At 44.4% G+C, this 18853-nt stretch overlaps 2 protein-coding genes across 2 annotated transcripts in view; one reads left to right on the top strand and one right to left on the bottom strand.

Annotated features, from left to right (window-relative positions):
* Positions 1-18853, bottom strand: part of LOC137534896 (zinc finger protein 3-like) — a 200486-nt gene that overhangs the window by 158003 nt on the left and 23630 nt on the right. The gene's annotated exons all lie outside the window — the stretch shown is intronic.
* LOC137536446 (gastrula zinc finger protein XlCGF57.1-like) lies at positions 7524-17709 on the top strand. The gene is made up of 5 exons (XM_068258647.1): positions 7524-7560; positions 9131-9324; positions 9670-9767; positions 9865-10072; positions 15585-17709. Exons 2-5 carry the CDS (start codon positions 9186-9188, stop codon positions 16889-16891), a joined length of 1752 nt encoding a protein of 583 aa, XP_068114748.1. The 5' UTR covers positions 7524-7560; positions 9131-9185; the 3' UTR covers positions 16892-17709.

Genomic DNA, 18853 nt, shown 5'->3' on the forward strand with positions numbered 1-18853 from the left:
TGTCAATGCAGAGTAGTGCTGTTCTTTGGTTATGCAGATTAAGCATTCCAGCAGTAGGCGTGGTGCTTTGCTAGGGGAGGTAGTTTTGCCCCTTTTTGTAAGGCATTACTGCTGACAGCTATAGCAGTTGGTAAATGAAATGGAGGGAGCCTCTATTTCTCGCAGATTATTTTTTTGATCTCTGCTTGTTCGTGTGGCTTTGGGGAGAGGAGCATTAGTTAATTTGCTCTCCATTAAGCTAAACAAACGTAGAACTCTGAAAAGCTTGGGATGCAGTAACTGATACTTAGTCATAATATCTTGGTTTGCACATGAGCTAAAGCTTACATAGTTTCCCTGAATCAGGAGTGCAGTATGCTTCATTGCTCAACAGTAATATATGTGCAGGGTAATACAGCTCACAGCAGTAACTCTCTTTTTTTTCCTCTCACAAAATATCTACCATATTTTTCAGACTATAAGACCCTCTTGACCATAAGATGCACCTAGATTTGGAGGACAAAAACCAGGGGAGAAATATATATATATATATATATATATATATATATATATATATATATAACCTAGTGCATCCATGGTGAAGGGGTATCTTGAGGATTGTGCTCCCTTTGTATCTTATGCTCCCTTGTACCTCTTGTGTCTCTGTGTCCTTCTCTGTCCCCCTTGTGTCCCTCTCTATGCCCCTTTGTGTCCTCCGTTTGTCCTCCTGTATCCTCCTCTGCATGGGCAGAGTACAGGGAGTTCCCCGACATTGCTGCGGGTTGGAGGTTCCTATTGGCAGGCGTTCACAAGTCAGGAACTCCCTGCATTTGGACTATAAGTGACTTTTTCCACCACTTTTGGGGAAGAAAAAGTGAGTCTTATAGTCCAAAAAATACAGTCAATTATAATTTTATTTGCAAGTTTGAAATGCTAGCAACCATCTAGAATGTTTGTAAATAAAGCAGTGAACCAACTGTAAACTTTAGTTTCTTAAAATGTGTGATTTGTGTTTTGGGTGACAGTTTAGGAATAATAATTGGGAATAATTGCTTTACAGACACGCTGTTCGGCACCCTACTGTCACAGAGGAAGAAGGAAACAGTGGCACACCACTGCCAGAACTTTACTAACTGCTGTTGTCCTAGTAGGGCCACCAGTTACAGAAGTTAGTGATCCAACTAAGGATCCAGCTAATGACCCCAACTTTGGGGGACACCTGTACACATCCTACACCAGTTTATATGATGCACTAGTGTGCATACATAGGTGTAACATTGCTCTGCCTTGTACGTGAGATTTTTCTTGTGTCCGCTACCTGGTGACTATCACAGAAAGTGACATCACACCTCCTCATGTTGGGCTTGATTCACTTAGACAAATAGCACACCTTATCAAAGTTAACATGCCTTATCAAAGTTAGCACGCCTTATCAGATTAGCATAGCCAACTTATGCCTGCTAATTGGCAATGACGAGAGCTCCACTTGTCCTGCCCTGAGCCCCTGCGGGTTCGTAGCGCTCACTATGCTACTCTGATAAGGCGCGTTAACTTTGATAAGGCATGCTATTTGTCTTAGTGAATAAAGCCTGTTATCTCCATACTGGCTGCTAGGTCCATCATGGAGAATATTGGAGGGGCCCTCTACACCCAGGCTGCTGCATAAACCTGGATGGTGGATTTTCTACACTTCTACCCACTCTAGGTTTATTATACTATATACTGTATGTACTAAATGGGGGACCCATGCAAGTTAATAAGTTCTGTTCATGAAGATTTATAATAATATTTTTGAATAAAGGTTGTATTTTATATTATATTTATATGTTTTTTTGTGTGAGTCCAGAGTACAGCTGTGTTTGTTTGTTTATTATTTATTCTGTATGTTAATCTACATACAAAAGTTTTGTTTGCATGCCTGTAGTTATTATTAGAGGATAATTACTTTTTATTTTGTCAACTTTCTATACTGAAGAGCTGTTAAAGTCTACAACACCGAGTCACTGTTTGACCTTTCTTTGTCCCTTCTAGTACGGTATGAACTCTCTTCTCTCAGAGATCTTAGAGGCAAAGAAAACTGCTTTACCCGGCCAAAGGAGACTTCAGAAGTCTTCAGGGAGCCCGAGTGCTCCTGAAGAAGGGCGGCCCTGTACTGCGCCTGCGCAAGCACGCTCGCTTGCACGCTCACGCCTGTGCAGTATGGAGCCGCACGTCTTCGGGAGGACACGGCTCCCGAAGACTTCCAAATACCCTTTCGGCGGGGGATTGAAACAGGGGGGGGAGCCAGCACAGGATAGAGAGCACCGAGAGAGGAGACGGAAGGCTCTGTATGACCCAGAGCCTTCCCTCTCTTTAGGTAAGTATTTGCTTCATTTTTTTTAAATGTGGTTCCCATTCACTTTAATGTCGCACTGTATTTATAGAATGTTTTGAGGCAGTGGTTCCAGATCTCTTTTTTCTCCCAGTGACAGGAGAACCACACTCCCAGAGGAGAACATAGAAGAGAAGGAGAGTATGTACAAAGCTCAGATTGCAGGTGAAGAACATAGACTTGAGAAGGTCAGACATTAGCTGCAATAGGAGAGTAGCTGAAGCAATGTGGGCTGGAGAAGCTGAGCTTAGTAAGAAATAGGTTGGAAAAGGAGACTAGGTAAGAAACGTGGGCTGAAGAAGGAAAGGAGAGGAAAACTACGAGCTGGAGAAGATGTATGTGGGCTGGAGGAGGAGAGGGGAGAACCATGGACTACAGGAATAGTGGTGTAGCTAGACATAAGGTGGCCCCATTGCAACATTTTCATGGGATCATCATATCTAGGCACTCTTGAGCAATGAATGCTCCCTGCCAGTACCCTATGAATATGAATTGATTGAGCAATTTACATTCTCATTCAATGCACACTGTGTATAGTCCATCAAAACTGAGACAAAGTGAGAGGGTGGAGTAACAAAGCAAAGTTAATAGTGAACACATCAAGTACCATCTAGGCCCGCTCTTCTCCAGGGCCCCATAGCAGTTGTTATGGTTATTGCTTCGCCCCTGCACAGGAAAAAGGGTTGAGAAAATGACCTTAAAGGGAACCCAATGTGAGAGGGATTTGAAGGCTGCCATATTTATTTCCTTCTAAACAATTCCAGTTGCCAGGAAGCCCTTTTGATCTTCTGGTATAAGTAGTGTCTGTCAAAACCCTGGAACTAGCATATGGCTAATCCAGTAAAACCTGAGTCAGAGTACCTGATCTGCTGCATGCTTGTTCAGGGTCTATGGCTAAAAGTATTAGAAACACAGGATCAAGACGATAGCCAGGCAATATGCATTGTTTAAAATAAAAATGGCAGCCTCCATATTGCTCTCACCTAGGGTTCTCTTTAAGAAGAAAATTGGTTAATAAACAGGGGTTGGAGAAGGTGAAGACCATGGACTAGAGAAAGGGAGCAGGTGAGGATCGTGGGCTGGATATGGACATCAAGTAAGGCCTTGTTCACATCTAGCTAGCGCAGATGGCCGTGCGATCCGAACGCAATGCATACGATCGCACACCATCTGCGCCGCTGCACTGCTGATCCCATCCATTCACATCAATTGGACCAGCTCTGCGCTTGTGGGCAAAATGCAGGCAGCAGTACACAAGCGCTTCATAGCGCATCGTACTGCTGCACAGTGCAGTAGATGTGAACAGTAGAAGGGCTGTCTATGCCCTTCTGCCGTTCCTGCATTTCAGCACATCATACGCGCTTCCAAATGCGCACGGAAGTGCGTATGATATGAACGAGGGCTAAGGAATGTGGGCTGGAGACAACATGTGAGGTATATGGTTTGGAGAAGAGGGACAGGTCAGGAAAGTGAGTGAAGCAGAGCAGGTGAAGTACTCGGGTTAGAGAAAGAGGTTAGGTGATCTACTCGGGCTGAAGAACTCGGGGTGAGATCCTTGGGCTGAAGAATGAGTGTAGGTGAGGTACTTGGGTATGATAACTAAAGATCAGGCATGTGAGCAGCAGAAGAAGAACATTAGGATCCAGAGGTTTCCCCCTCCTGAGGTAAGTAACCCCCGGGGGCACTTTTTTCTTACAGGATCTCTTTAATCTGCACCAGTGAAACTATCATAAACTGCTGAACTACAAGTACCAGTATGTCCTACAGCAACTAAACATGTATGGAATTGTAGGAGGAAATCTGCACAAGGAAATGCAGATAATTGTAGTTCCCTGAGGCAATTCATGGAAACCTTGATCATAGTGGATGCCCAACTTTCGTCAATGAACAGGCCTGGTAAGAGGAGCACCCATTGCTCTGCAGGCCTTATCTGCAGGTAGGTGACACAAGGACGTACATTTAATAAAGGTACATGAAAAAAGGGTGCAGGGTAATACTGATAGTCGAATATCAATAATTTTACTGATACTCTACTATGCCTAATTTCCAATAGTAGAATGTCAGTAATTATAGCGATATTGTACTATCCCTCTCTATAACCTAAATCTCAAACTAACCTTCCCCTACCTATGCCTAGCACTAACCTTCCCCTATCTACACCTAACACCAACCTCATGTCAACCTACACCTAACACAGCCTACTACTACCCCCAGCACTCTGCCGATAGCCATAGTTACTCAGGCACCCAAATTACACACTGGGTACCACTGTGCCTCCCAATATTTTGAGATCAGAAAGAGGGACACTTTAAGACAAGAGTTCAGAAGCAAAATATGTAGTTTTATCATTTAAACCACACTGGCCTTTTCTATCATCAGCAATTTTTCTTTCATTTTAACATTTACAAATAAATAGATCAATTTAAATTATGGGAATAAGGTTTAGAGTCAGTTAAACACATTTTTATTAGAAAAATACATATATTTACAAAGCTCTGTACATCAGTCCTGAAAGAGGGACAAAAGAGGAGGAAAGAGAAACAGGAATTTCGTTCCTAAAGTGGGACTGTCCCTCCGAATGAGGGACAGTTGGGAGCTATGGGTACCACCATAGCAGCTAATTATATAGCAACCTATGGCAGCACCCAATTCACCAGGCTCTCCTTCCACAATTTTTACCTGTTTCGGCTCACGTTGCTCACCAACATTCATGCACACGTGAATAATGAAAGGATAACTAAGAAGAGAGATGTTATATAGTTATTTGGGTTGAAAAAAAACATACGTCCATCGAATTCAACCAGAGAGCAAAGCCTGTTAGTGTAGATAGGTGTTTATTTATGTAGCACAGACATCTTCCGCAGTGCTGTACAGAGTATATTGTCCCTCAGAAGGGCTCACAATCTGGTCCCTACCATAGTCATATGTCTATGTATGTAATGTGTAGTGCATGTATCATAGTCTAGGACCAATTTTAGGGGAAGAGAATTAACTTATCTGTATGTTTTGGGGCTGTGGGAGGAAACCCACACAGACACGGAGAGAATATACAAACTCCTTGCAGATGTTAACCTGGCTGGGATTCGAACTGGGGACCCAGCGCTGCAAGGTTTTTTGTTTTTTTTCCCCGGGTGTCCTCTTCTAAATACTTTCACCTACAGACCAGGGTCTCGAGTGCTATGGGTGACAGTTATTGTGCAGTTCATTGTTAGACTTGGTTGGGGTGGTTGGTGAAAGTGGGCCTTAGGTGGTGACCCACCCACTCAATTTATCAACGATTGATCTAGGGCCCCTTTTTTACCTTTGAACACCACCACCACCACTCAAGGATCCTCTGCACAGACCTGATTCATGTAAGAGTAATAGTGCACAGAGGGTGATAGTAGAATATCGGTAAAATATCTGAGGTGTGTGGGGGGTGTACATGTAATTAATGTGCTGGGAAATTTGGGCACAGGGTAAAGCCGAAAAACAGCTCACTGTGCTCCTGCAAAAGTCCTGGCCGCGTTAATTACTATTCCCCCTCCAAAACACCAATGAAACTGGGGTATGACGTAAATCAGCCGCCAGCTTCTGCTGGCAGCCGAACGGTGCTGTTTTTATTGTAAATTGGGCTCTGTCTTTTGACGGCGCCTAATTTACTGACTGAGCGCCCCTATAGCTGTCATTGAGCCTATAGCGGTGCCTGATGCCCAAATTTCCAGTGCTGTTATTGCCTGATTTGGGTAGGGGGGCCCAATCGGTTTGCTTAGTATAGAGTCCAGAAATTTGTGATGGCAGGCCTGAATGTCCCTCACCATGTAAAAAAGTAACAACCTAATAAAATGTATGGCTTCACTTCCGGTATACATATGAACCAGTCGCTGGGAGATTTGGGTGCAGGGTGACGCCGATTAAATGGCTCACCCTGCACCTGCACAAGTCCTGTGGCATTAATTACTATTCCCCCTCCAGACCACCATGGATAGTGGAGAATGATAAGGGCTCTTTCACACTACAGGCAGCGGTAAAAGGCTAAAACGCAGCTGGCTGCAGGTGTTTTGAAGGTGTTTTAACACCAACACATTACTATCAATTGTAATGAGAAACACTGTGGTCAGCCTTAAAAAAGGTCCTGGGAGCTTCAAAACGCAATGCTCCAAAACGCAGTGTTAAGTGTGAAAGGTAAAATGAAAGTCTATGGACCTTCATTTTACCTTGGAAAATGCCAACTATGGCCGTGGCGTTAAAACGCCGAAAAAGCCCTCTAGTGTGAAAGGGCGCGAGCAATAGCTGGAAGTCAAATTACATCATTCCCCACCATCCATTACCGAATTCAGGGTCGGATTTCTGGCAACGCCACCTAGGCCATGGCCTAGGGGGCCAGAATTTCAGCCTTTTTTAGGGTGGCTGGAGGGGGGGGGGGTAGTAAAGTGTTTACAGTGCAAACAGTGAGCAAGCAGCATCAAAGCGTTTGACCGCGCTGTTCGTGCCGCCTGTCTGGCCTCCCCTGCACTTTCCTCCACTTCCAGACCCAGTATGTCCGCAACCGCCCAGCGTTAGTTTGCAGATAATAGGCTAGCAGCAGGCAGCTGCGGTCAGGCTGGACGACTGGGTCTGGTTACAAGTGACTCACTCATCACACGTGGTGGTAGGAATGAAAAGTCCTGGTGGTACACGAGAGGCAGGCAGCGATCAGATGGAGCCTCTGCCCTTATTCTCTCTCCAGCTCTAGAGCAGGGTGAGATTTAGATTTTACCAAACGGGGAGCGAGCCTGAATTACAGTGTTTTCATAGTAATTTGTGCTCCGTCTTCTGATGGTGCCCAAATTACTCACTGAGCGCCGCAATAGCTGTAATGCCTATTATGGTCTATGGTGGCGCCGGCTGCGCCAAAATCTCCTGCGCTGGTTTTAGCTGGTATGGTCCAAGACAAATGAAACAAATATGACAAGCTTCCAGTGTGAGAGAAATTCTGTTTCAATGCTGCAAATGTGCAAAGACTTCGCTGCTTTACATCTCAGAAAGATGCTAGCTCCAACCATCCATTTGGAAGTTGCTGCAGGAGCAGAAAAGAAAGAATCAATGCAGATGAAGGCAGTTACTAAATTCTCCACAAGATGGTGACAACACTCATTTCAGGTGGAACGCAGCCATAGGAAGAGGATGACTCTATGATTAGGAAATTAGGAGAAAGAAGACAGGAGACGGTACTGGACTGGCTGCAAGAGGTAGTAATACAGTATTATGTTTTTATGCTGATACGTCTCTCTGCCCCTGTGAGCACTCCTCTGTGTACAGCCCCCTCTAATTCTACACGTGTTCACCAATTTCTATCCTCCATAGTGTGGTGGCTGGAGGGATCTGCTGGGTCTTGTAGAGTGGTGGTGTGTTGGGTCTTGTAGTATAGGTGGTCAGAGATACATGATGGTGGCTGGAGGGATATGCTGGGACTTGTAGTACAGGTGGCTGAAAGGACATGCTGGTCTTGTGGAACAGGTGGCTGAAAGGACATGCTGGTCTTGTGGTACAGGTGGCTGGTGGGAAATGCTGGGGCTTGTACTACAGTGGGTGGAGGGAAATGCTGGGGCTTGTAGTACAGGTGGCTGGAGGGACATGCTGGGACTTGTGGTACAGGTGGCTGGTGGGAAATGCTGGGGCTTGTACTACAGTGGGTGGAGGGAAATGCTGGGGCTTGTAGTACAGGTGGCTGGAGGGACATGCTGGGACTTGTGGTACAGGTGGCTGGAGGGGCATGCTGGGGCTTGTAGAAGAGGTAGCTGGAGGGAAATGCTGAGGGTTGTAGTACAGGTGGCTGGAGGGACATGCTGGGGCTTGTAGAAGAGGTAGCTGGAGGGAAATGCTGAGGGTTGTAGTACAGGTGGCTGGAGGGAAATGCTGGGGCTTGTAGAAGAGGTAGCTGGAGGGAAATGCTGAGGGTTGTAGTACAGGTGGCTGGAGGGAAATGCTGAGGGTTGTAGTACAGGTGGCTGGAGGGACATGCTGAGGGTTGTAGAAGAGGTAGCTGGAGGGAAATGCTGAGGGTTGTAGTACAGGTGGCTGGAGGGACATGCTGAGGGTTGTAGTACAGGTGGCCGGAGGGACATGCTGATGGTTGTAGTACAGGCGGCTGGAGGGACATGCTGAGGGTTGTAGTACAGGTGCTGGAGGAACATGCTGAGGGTTGTAGTACAGGTGGCTGGAGGGACATGCTGGGACTTGTAGCACAGGTGGCTGGATTGACATGCTGGAGCTTGTAGTACAGGTGGCTGGAGGGACATGCTGGGACTTGTGGTACAGGTGGCTGGAGGGAGATGGTGGGCTTGTAGTACATGTGGCTGGAGGGAAATGCTTGCTGAGGGTTGTAGTACAGGTGAATGGAGGGACATGCTGGGGCTTGTGGTACAGGTGGCTGGAGGGAAATGGTGGGGCTTGTAGCACAGGTGGCTGGAGGGACATGCTGGGCTTGTAGTACAGGTGGCTGGAGGGACATGCTGGGACTTGTGGTACGGGTGGCTGGAGGGAAATGGTGGGGCTTGTAGCACAGGTGGCTGGAGGGAAATGGTGGGGCTTGTAGCACAGGTGGCTGGAGGGACATGCTGGGCTTGTAGTACAGGTGGCTGGAGGGACATGCTGTGACTTGTGGTACAGGGGGCTGGAGGGACATGCTGGGACTTGTGGTACAGGTGGCTGGTGGGAAATATGCTTTTATAAGGTGATTTTTGCTGATTGGACATTGTCTGCCTGAATGTTTTGCTATTTTATTATATATCCACATCTTCCCTGGCTTGTGTCTCCCAGTCTGCATTGCAGGAGGAGGGGGAGTGTCTGGAAGGGTCAGGAGGATCACACTGAGATGGAAGATCAGATGATCTTTAAAGAAGAGATAAAAGATGAAGAGGAGGAAGATGTGATGGAGGAGAATAAGTATTTAGGACACAAGGACCTCTACAAGGATACCCTGGTGGTGACTCAGCCACCTCTCACATCACTGGGTAAGAGGAGACCTTCACCGCCACTGTTCAGTGTCTGAATGAGCGTACAGGATCGGGGCGTTCACTGCCCTGCGCGTCTCATTGTGTTTCATGTGACTCCAATGCTTCCTTCTTCCAAACAGAAAGGAGGACGTATTAGAGTCACATGAAGTGCAACGTAGGGCAGTGAACTCCTCCTGACCCTGTCCACTTGTTCAGTCCTTGAATAACTGCAGTCGGGAGTATTCAGGTGTTCAAATTCGAACATCAATACTAGAGAGCAGTATGGAGGGTCCACCTAAATCCCCCATCATCTGATAAATGCAGAGCAACATAGTCTTCATTCAGTGTGTGTGTTTCCCATAGATGCATCCAGTAACAGACACCCACCAGAGATATGTACAGGTCCTCTTGATTCCCAAGATTGTCCACAAGAAGATCCCACCATCCCTCAAAATGATCAGGTAGATGTAACTGACCGAATCTTTTGCCATTTTATCTGGGTTTTAGAATGATGTTCTTTTAACATTGTTTTGTTTTTTTGGGGGGTTTGGGAATTAGGGTAAGGAAGTAATCCATATTAAAGTTGAGGTTAAAGAAGAAGAAGAAAAGTCTTGCGTTAGAGATGATCAGCAGTCTACAGAGGAAGTCATTATGGTGACAATTAAAAAGGAAGAGGAAGAGACGTATGTGAGGAATGATCAGCAGTCTACAGAAGAGGGTGACGAGGATACTAAAGCGGAAGAACGCTCTCTAGATATTGGCACAGGTAAGTAAAATAAACACTATGGGACATATGCAATTCAGTTGTAAAAGGTTAAATATGAAGCTCAGGTACACAACATCAAATACTTACCAGAAAGAGAGGGAAGCCTCAGGATCCTATTGAGGCTTCTCTCCCGGTTGTGTTGTCCCCCATCGTTGAGCGTGGCCCCCCAGAAGAATAGCGTCAAAGCATTGTCGCTAATCCTAACTAGGCCACGCAGCTCTTCCTGCTTCTTCCCGCCGCGCATGTGCAGTAAGCCGGAGCCGTGGGCTTCATAGTACTGCGCATGCACGGCTACTGTGCGGCCCTGGAAGAAGAGCTCCACATCGGGGCACTCCACAATGGGGGGCTTTTGATTAGCGAGGGAAGTCTCAGTAGGATCCTGAGGGTTCTCTCTCATAAGGTATGTATGCGATTTTGATCCCGAGCTTTGGCTCTGGATCACTTTAAACCACCAGCAAGCAAACAAATACTGTAATCAAAATAATTTTGGCAGTACTTTTTCACCTACTTTTTGATACTTTATCCATTACAAAGTGCTAAAAAGTTATTTTGAATTGAAGATGAAAAATTATCTCCTAGGAGAAAACTTAGGAGAAAAAGTGAATTGCATATGGCCCTGATGTAGCAATGGACCATACTTTATTCCTAGAAGTTAGTCTTTTGAAGTGATGGCAATTGATGGAGGATCACCAGACCTCACTGTCTTGCAGAGTACAACTGCATTGTAAATAGAAAACTAGTAATATAGAGGCTATTTGAAACAGAAAAGGGGCTTTAATTTCTTGCTTAGAATTTAATTGACCATCTATCTGTCAAGTTTTTAGATGCGTATATGTCAGTCCTTCAATTCCATATGGTAAAGTTAATTCCATGACACAGTCATTTTGGCTGCTTCATCACATGGAGAAAATGTTCAGTTGTGAGACTGTTGGGAAATTATCACTGCTGTCCATAAAAAGATCATCAGTGAACCAACCCAACCACCAACAAATGAGGAGGAGATACTGTAAAACATATGGAAGGTCCATCTCCATTCCTCAGTATAACATCATAGTACCAACAAATGGGGAGGAGATACTGTACACCATATGAAAGGTCCATCTCCATTCCTCCATATAACATCATAGTACCACCAAATGAGGGGGAGATACTGTACACCATATGAAAGGTCCATCTCCATTCCTCAGTATAACATCATAGTACCAACAAATGGGGAGGAGATACTGTACACCATATGAAAGGTCCATCTCCATTCCTCAGTATAACATCATAGCACCAACAAATGAGGAGGAGATACTGTACACCATATGAGAGGCCCATCTCCATTCCTCAGTATAACATCATAGCACCAACAAATGAGGAGGAGATACTGTACACCATATGAAAGGCCCATCTCCATTCCTCAGTATAACATCATAGTACCAACAAATGAGGAGGAGATACTGTACACCATATGAAGGGCCCATCTCCATTCCTCAGTATAACATCATAGTACCAACAAACAAATGAGGAGGAGATACTGTACACCATATGAAAGGTCCATCTCCATTCCTCAGTATACCATTATAGCACCAACAAATGAGGAGGAGATACTGTACACCATATGAAGGGCCCATCTCCATTCCTCAGTATAACATCATAGTACCAACAAATGAGGAGGAGATGCTGTACATCATATGAAAGGCCCATCTCCATTACTCAGTATAACATCATAGCACCACCAAATGAGGAGGAGATACTGTACACCATATGAAAGGTCCATCTCCATTCCTCAGTATAACATCATAGTACCAACAAATGGGGAGGAGATACTGTACACCATATGAAAGGTCCATCTCCATTCCTCAGTACAACATCATAGCACCAACAAATGAGGAGGAGATACTGTACACCATATGAAAGGCCCATCTCCATTCCTCAGTATAACATCATAGTACCAACAAATGAGGAGGAGATACTGTACACCATATGAAGGGCCCATCTCCATTCCTCAGTATAACATCATAGTACCAACAAACAAATGAGGAGGAGATACTGTACACCATATGAAAGGTCCATCTCCATTCCTCAGTATACCATTATAGCACCAACAAATGAGGAGATACTGTACACCATATGAAGGGCCCATCTCCATTCCTCAGTATAACATCATAATATCAACAAATGAGGAGGAGATACTGTACACCATATGAAGGGCCCATCTCCATTCCTCAGTATAACATCATAGTACCAACAAATGAGGAGGAGATGCTGTACATCATATGAAAGGCCCATCTCCATTACTCAGTATAACATCATAGCACCAACAAATGAGGAGGAGATACTGTACACCATATGAAAGGTCCATCCCCATTCCTCAGTAGAACATCATAGCACCAACAAATGAGGAGGAGATACTGTACACCATATGAAAGGTCCATCCCCATTCCTCAGTATAACATCATAGTACCAACAAATGAGGAGGAGATACTGTACACCATATGAGAGGCCCATTTCCATTCCTCAGTATAACATCATAGCACCAACAAATGAGGAGGAGATACTGTACACCATATGAAAGGTCCATCCCCATTCCTCAGTATAACATCATAGCACCAACAAATGAGGAGGAGATACTGTACACCATATGAAAGGTCCATCCCCATTCCTCAGTATAACATCATAGCACCAACAAATGAGGAGGAGATACTGTAAAACATATGGAAGGTCCATCTTCATTCCTTAGTATAACATCATAGCATCAACAAATGAGGAGGGGATCCTGTACACCATATGAAAGGTCCATCTCCATTCCTCAGTACAACATCATAGCACCAACAAATGAGGAGGAGATACTGTACACCATATGAAAGGCCCATCTCCATTCCTCAGTATAACATCATAGTACCAACAAACCAATGAGGAGGAGATACTGTACACCATATGAAAGGTCCATCTCCATTCCTCAGTATACCATTATAGCACCAACAAATGAGGAAGAGATACTGTACACCATATGAAGGGCCCATCTCCATTCCTCAGTATAACATCATAATATCAACAAATGAGGAGGAGATACTGTACACCATATGAAGGGCCCATCTCCATTCCTCAGTATAACATCATAGTACCAACAAATGAGGAGGAGATGCTGTACATCATATGAAAGGTCCATCCCCATTCCTCAGTATAACATCATAGCACCAACAAATGAGGAGGAGATACTGTACACCATATGAAAGGTCCATCCCCATTCCTCAGTATAACATCATAGTACCAACAAATGAGGAGGAGATACTGTACACCATATGAGAGGCCCATTTCCATTCCTCAGTATAACATCATAGTGCCAACAAATGTGCAGGAGATACTGTACAGCATATGAAAGGCCCATCTCCATTCTTCAGTATAACATCATAGTACCAACAAATGAGGAGGAGATACTGTACACCATATGAAAGGCCCATCTCCATTCCTCAGTATAACATCATAGTACCAACAAATGAGGAGGAGATACTGTACACCATATGAAAGGCCCATCTCCATTCCTCAGTATAACATCATAGTACCAACAAATGAGGAGGAGATACTGTACACCATATGAAAGGTCCATCTCCATTCCTCAGTATAACATCATAGTACCAACAAATGAGGAAGAGATACTGTACAACATATGGAAGGTCCATCTCCATTCCTCAGTATAACATCATAGTACCAACAAATGAGGAGGAGATACTGTACACCATATGAAAGGTCCATCTCCATTCCTCAGTATAACATCATAGTACCAACAAATGAGGAAGAGATAGTGTACAACATATGGAAGGTCCATCTCCATTCCTCAGTATAACATCATAGCACCAACAAATGAGGAGATACTGTACACCATATGAAAGGCCCATCTCCATTACTCAGTATAACATCATAGCACCAACAAATGAGGAGGAGATACTATACACCATATGAAAGGTCCATCTCCATTCCTCAGTATAACATCATAGTACCAACAAGTGAGGAAGAGATACTGTACAACATATGGAAGGTCCATCTCCATTCCTCAGTATAACATCATAGTACCAACTAATGAGGAGGAGATACTGTACACCATATGAAAGGCCCATCTCCATTCCTCAGTATAACATCATAGTACCAACAAATGAGGAGGAGATACTGTACACCATATGAAAGGTCCATCTCCATTCCTCAGTATAACATCATAGTACCAACAAATGAGGAAGAGATACTGTACAACATATGGAAGGTCCATCTCCATTCCTCAGTATAACATCATAGTACCAACAAATGAGGAGGAGATACTGTACACCATATGAAAGGTCCATCTCCATTCCTCAGTATAACATCATAGTACCAACAAATGAGGAAGAGATAGTGTACAACATATGGAAGGTCCATCTCCATTCCTCAGTATAACATCATAGCACCAACAAATGAGGAGGAGATACTGTACACCATATGAAAGGCCCATCTCCATTACTCAGTATAACATCATAGCACCAACAAATGAGGAGGAGATACTATACACCATATGAAAGGTCCATCTCCATTCCTCAGTATAACATCATAGTACCAACAAATGAGGAAGAGATACTGTACAACATATGGAAGGTCCATCTCCATTCCTCAGTATAACATCATAGTACCAACAAATGAGGAGGAGATACTGTACACCATATGAAAGGTCCATCTCCATTCCTCAGTATAACATAATAGTACCAACAAATGAGGAGGAGATACTGTACAGCATATGAAAGGCTCATCTCCATTCCTCAGTATAACATCATAGTACCAACAAATGAAGAGGAGATACTGTACACCATATGGAAGGCCCATCTCAATTCTTCAGTAATACATCATAGTACCAACAAATGAGGAGGAGATACTGTACACCATATGAAAGGCCCATCTCCATTCCTCAGTATAACATCATAGTACAATAGAGTCTCTAGTATCCGGAACCCAACTAACCAGCAGTGTCAAACAACCAGCACACACTGCCATCAATTCTCAGTGGTGAAGGTCCCCTTCTTAGGCTTGTTTGTGGGCTCTGCTGTGCTTAAAGACTGGGTTCCAAAGCTCCTCCAAGGTTAAAATACTGTCATTTACTAGTCATTTCTAACATTTAATACAGAGTACATAGTATTCATGTAGAGTGGGGTATCGTACTGTATTAGCTTGGAATATTTTTAACATTGCCTCAAGCAAACACAATGCAAACTTATCCGGCATCAGCCGATCCCCATCGGTGCCAGATAACTGAGACTCTACTGTACCAACAAACGAGTAGGAGATGCTAACACCATATGAAAGACCCATATACAAGTTTCAGCATCTGATGTAGTGGTAGGTCCATCTTTCTTTAATGCCATAAAAATGTCCTCAACACCAAATGTGCCATAGTTGGTTTACTTTAGTTAGTATTTTACGATGATCCTCAGAATTTTTGGTCACTAATAGTTTAAGATACTTGGCTCCTGGTACAATATTGTGTGTAAACGTTTCTTCTCTCTAACAGATGGACAGTATGCCGGGAACACCTCTGAGGGACATATTATGCCCCATCCAGATCATTCTGTAAAGAATAATTATGTTACACGACATTGTCCCATTATGTCAAAGAGGGACGCACCCCAACAAAATAGGACAATTCCATTTTCTAAATTTGATAAATGTTTTACATCTGAATCAACTGTTTCTGAGGATTGGTACTCAGGGAAACCTCCATTTCCATGTTCAGAGTGTGGGAAACCTTACCAAACTGAGAGTGAAAACCTCCATGCTGGTGAAAAACCATTGTCCTGCCTGCAGTGTTGCAAATCTATAATTCAGAAGCAAACACTACTTACAGAACAGAATATTCACACAGGTGAGCGCCCATTTTCCTGTTCTGAATGTGGGAAATCTTACTTAAGAAAAGCAGACCTTCGTATACACTGGAAAACTCACGCAGTGAAGCGCCCATTTTCCTGTTATGAATGTGGTAAATCTTACTTAAGAAAAGCAGACCTTCGTATACACTGGAAAACTCACGCAGGGGAGCGCCCTTTTTCATGTTCAGAGTGTGGGAAAGGTTTTATTGTGAAACGGGATTATCTGATACATCTGAAAATACACACTGGCGAGCGTCCTTTCTCGTGTTCAGACTGTGGTAAATCTTTCCTAAGAAAAGCAGACCTTCTTATACACCAGAAAATTCACTCAGGTGACCGACCTTTTTCATGTTCAGAGTGTGGGAAAGGCTTTATTAAGAAACGAGACTATCTGATACACCAGAGGAACCACACAGGAGCACACCCATTTTCATGCTCAGAGTGTGGGAAAGGCTTCAGTCAGAAAGGACTTCTTATCAAGCATAGACGGAGCCACACTGGTGAGCGCCCTTTTTCCTGTTCAAAGTGTGGGAAAGGCTTCACTGAGAAAGGAAACCTTCTTAGACACCAGCAGACCCATACAGGTGAGCGTCCTTTTCCATGTCCGGAGTGTGGGAAGACTTTCAGTCAGAAAGGAAACCTTCTTCTTCACCAGAAAATCCACACTGCTGACCATCAGTTCTCATGTTCAGAGTGTGGGAAGTCCTTCATCCTGAAAGGGAATCTCCTTAAGCATCAGGAAACCCACAGTGCTGAGCGTACACTGGCGAGCGCCACGTTAGTTTCTTGTGCAGTGTGTGGGAAAAACTTCAGTAAGAAAGGAAACCTTTTGAAGCACCAGAGAACTCACACTGGAGAGTATCCATTTTGCTGTGCAGAGTGTGGGAAAGGCTTCATACAGAAAGCAGCCCTTCTCAAACACCAGCAAAGCCATTCAAGTGAGCTGCTTTGATGTGATCATGTCAAACACAAGAAACAAAAGCTCACTCCAAGACAGTAAATTGCCATTTAAATTGGTCCATAAACAGCATGTGAGCCAATAAAAAGATGCAAATACTTACACCTGTGTCTGCAGTACCAACTGGAGCAAGAGCTGAAACAGATCAGAGACAGGCGAGAGAGAGCTCAGTTGCACACAATCATAGATTATGTTACCAGCAGGGGGCACTGTGTGCAGGTATCCCTTTCCAAGCTCCCCTCCTTACACTGACCTATGCACTAGGCATCTTCAAAAGTAAGATTAAAGAGACTCTGTAACAAATTTTTTAGCCTTAGTTCTTCTATCCTATAAATTCCTATGCCTGTTCTAATGTGCTCTGGCTTACTGCAGCCTTTCCTAATTGCACTGTCTCTGTAATAAATCTTATCTCCTTTCCTCTGTCGTGTCTGTCGGGCTAAGGCTTGAATGTGTGGAATGTGCAGGGCTGCTTGTGATTGGATAGAAGCGATACACACCCTCTGCAGGCCCCCTGCACACTCTGTATGACTCACACACTCTGTTTATGTGAGCCTATCACAAGCTGGTTAGTTTGTTTGTAAACACTGCCTAAAACTGTTAATTACAAGCCAGGATTGCAGCAGAGAGTGGCAGAAACAGCACAGAGGGGCACATGAGAAAATAAGGAATAGAATGGTATGCTTTTTAGTGTAAGAATATTAGAGTACAGATTCTCTTTAAAAATCACAAAAAACACTAGTAATCTTAAATGATACGTGAATATGTAAACTTGCTAAGGCTGGCAATAAACGCGGTTTCATTTTTATATTAAATTGTTTCTTGTTGGTGATATTTGATTCAGAGCTCTTATTTATATCCTCACATTAACACACAAACTACTTCCTGTTTTCTTTGCAATGTATCGCAATGTTCAATGAGATCCAAATAATTCTGAAGTGATGCATGATTTTAAAAATTCTATATGCAAACTTATACAGCTTGAAAGTGGACTAATCGAATCCACAAACGCCTCCCTCACAAACACACTCTCACACTCCTTAAGTTTTTGTTTCCAGCTCTTTTCTTCAGGTTCTCTTCTTGATCACTCAATGCTGCCTTGCCTCTCCTGCTCCTTCACATGCTGCTTCACTTCTCCCTCTTGTTCCTTACATGCTGCTTCACCTATCCTGCTTGCTCCTCACATGCTGCTTCACCTATCCTGCTTGCTCCTTACATGCTGCTTCACCTCTCCCGCTTGTTCCTCACATGCTGCTTCACCTCTCCCGCTTGCTCCTCACATGCTGCTTCACCTCTCCCGCTTGCTCCTAACATGCTGCTTCACCTCTCCCTCTTGCTCCTCACATGCTGCTTCACCTCTTCCGCTTGTTCCTCACATGCTGCTTCACCTCTCCCGCTTGCTCCTCACATGCTGCTTCACCTCTCCCGCTTGCTCCTCACATGCTGCTTCACCTCTCCCGCTTGCTCCTCACATGCTGCTTCACCTCTCCCGCTTGCTCCTCACATGCTGCTTCACCTCTCCCGCTTGTTCTTCACATGCTGCTTCACCTATCCTGCTTGCTCCTCACATGCTGCTTCACCTATCCTGCTTGCTCCTTACATGCTGCTTCACCTCTCCCGCTTGTTCCTCACATGCTGCTTCACCTCTCCCACTTGCTCCTCACATGCTGCTTCACCTCTCCCGCTTGCTCCTCACATGCTGCTTCACCTCTCCCGCTTGCTCCTTACATGCTGCTTCACCTCTCCTGCTTGCTCCTCACATGCTGCTTCACCTCTCCTGTTTGTTCTTCACATGCTGCTTCACCTCTCCTGTTTGTTCTTCACATGCTGCTTCACCTCTCCCGCTTGCTCCTCACATGCTGCGTCACCTCTCCCGCTTGCTCCTCACATGCTGCTTCACCTCTCCTGCTTGCTCCTCACATGCTGCTTCACCTCTCCTGTTTGTTCTTCACATGCTGC

This window comes from Hyperolius riggenbachi, chromosome 10 (assembly GCF_040937935.1).
Source record: "Hyperolius riggenbachi isolate aHypRig1 chromosome 10, aHypRig1.pri, whole genome shotgun sequence".
NCBI lineage: Eukaryota > Metazoa > Chordata > Amphibia > Anura > Hyperoliidae > Hyperolius > Hyperolius riggenbachi.

Bases quoted from the DNA above. Each gene is read 5' to 3' on its own strand.
- LOC137536446 (XM_068258647.1), top strand. From the start codon at position 9,186: ATGGAAGATCAGATGATCTTTAAAGAAGAGATAAAAGATGAAGAGGAG. The intron at 9,768-9,864 runs GTAGATGTAACT...TTTGGGAATTAG, and splicing joins CCATCCCTCAAAATGATCAG to GGTAAGGAAGTAATCCATAT. The intron at 10,073-15,584 runs GTAAGTAAAATA...TCTCTCTAACAG, and splicing joins CTCTCTAGATATTGGCACAG to ATGGACAGTATGCCGGGAAC.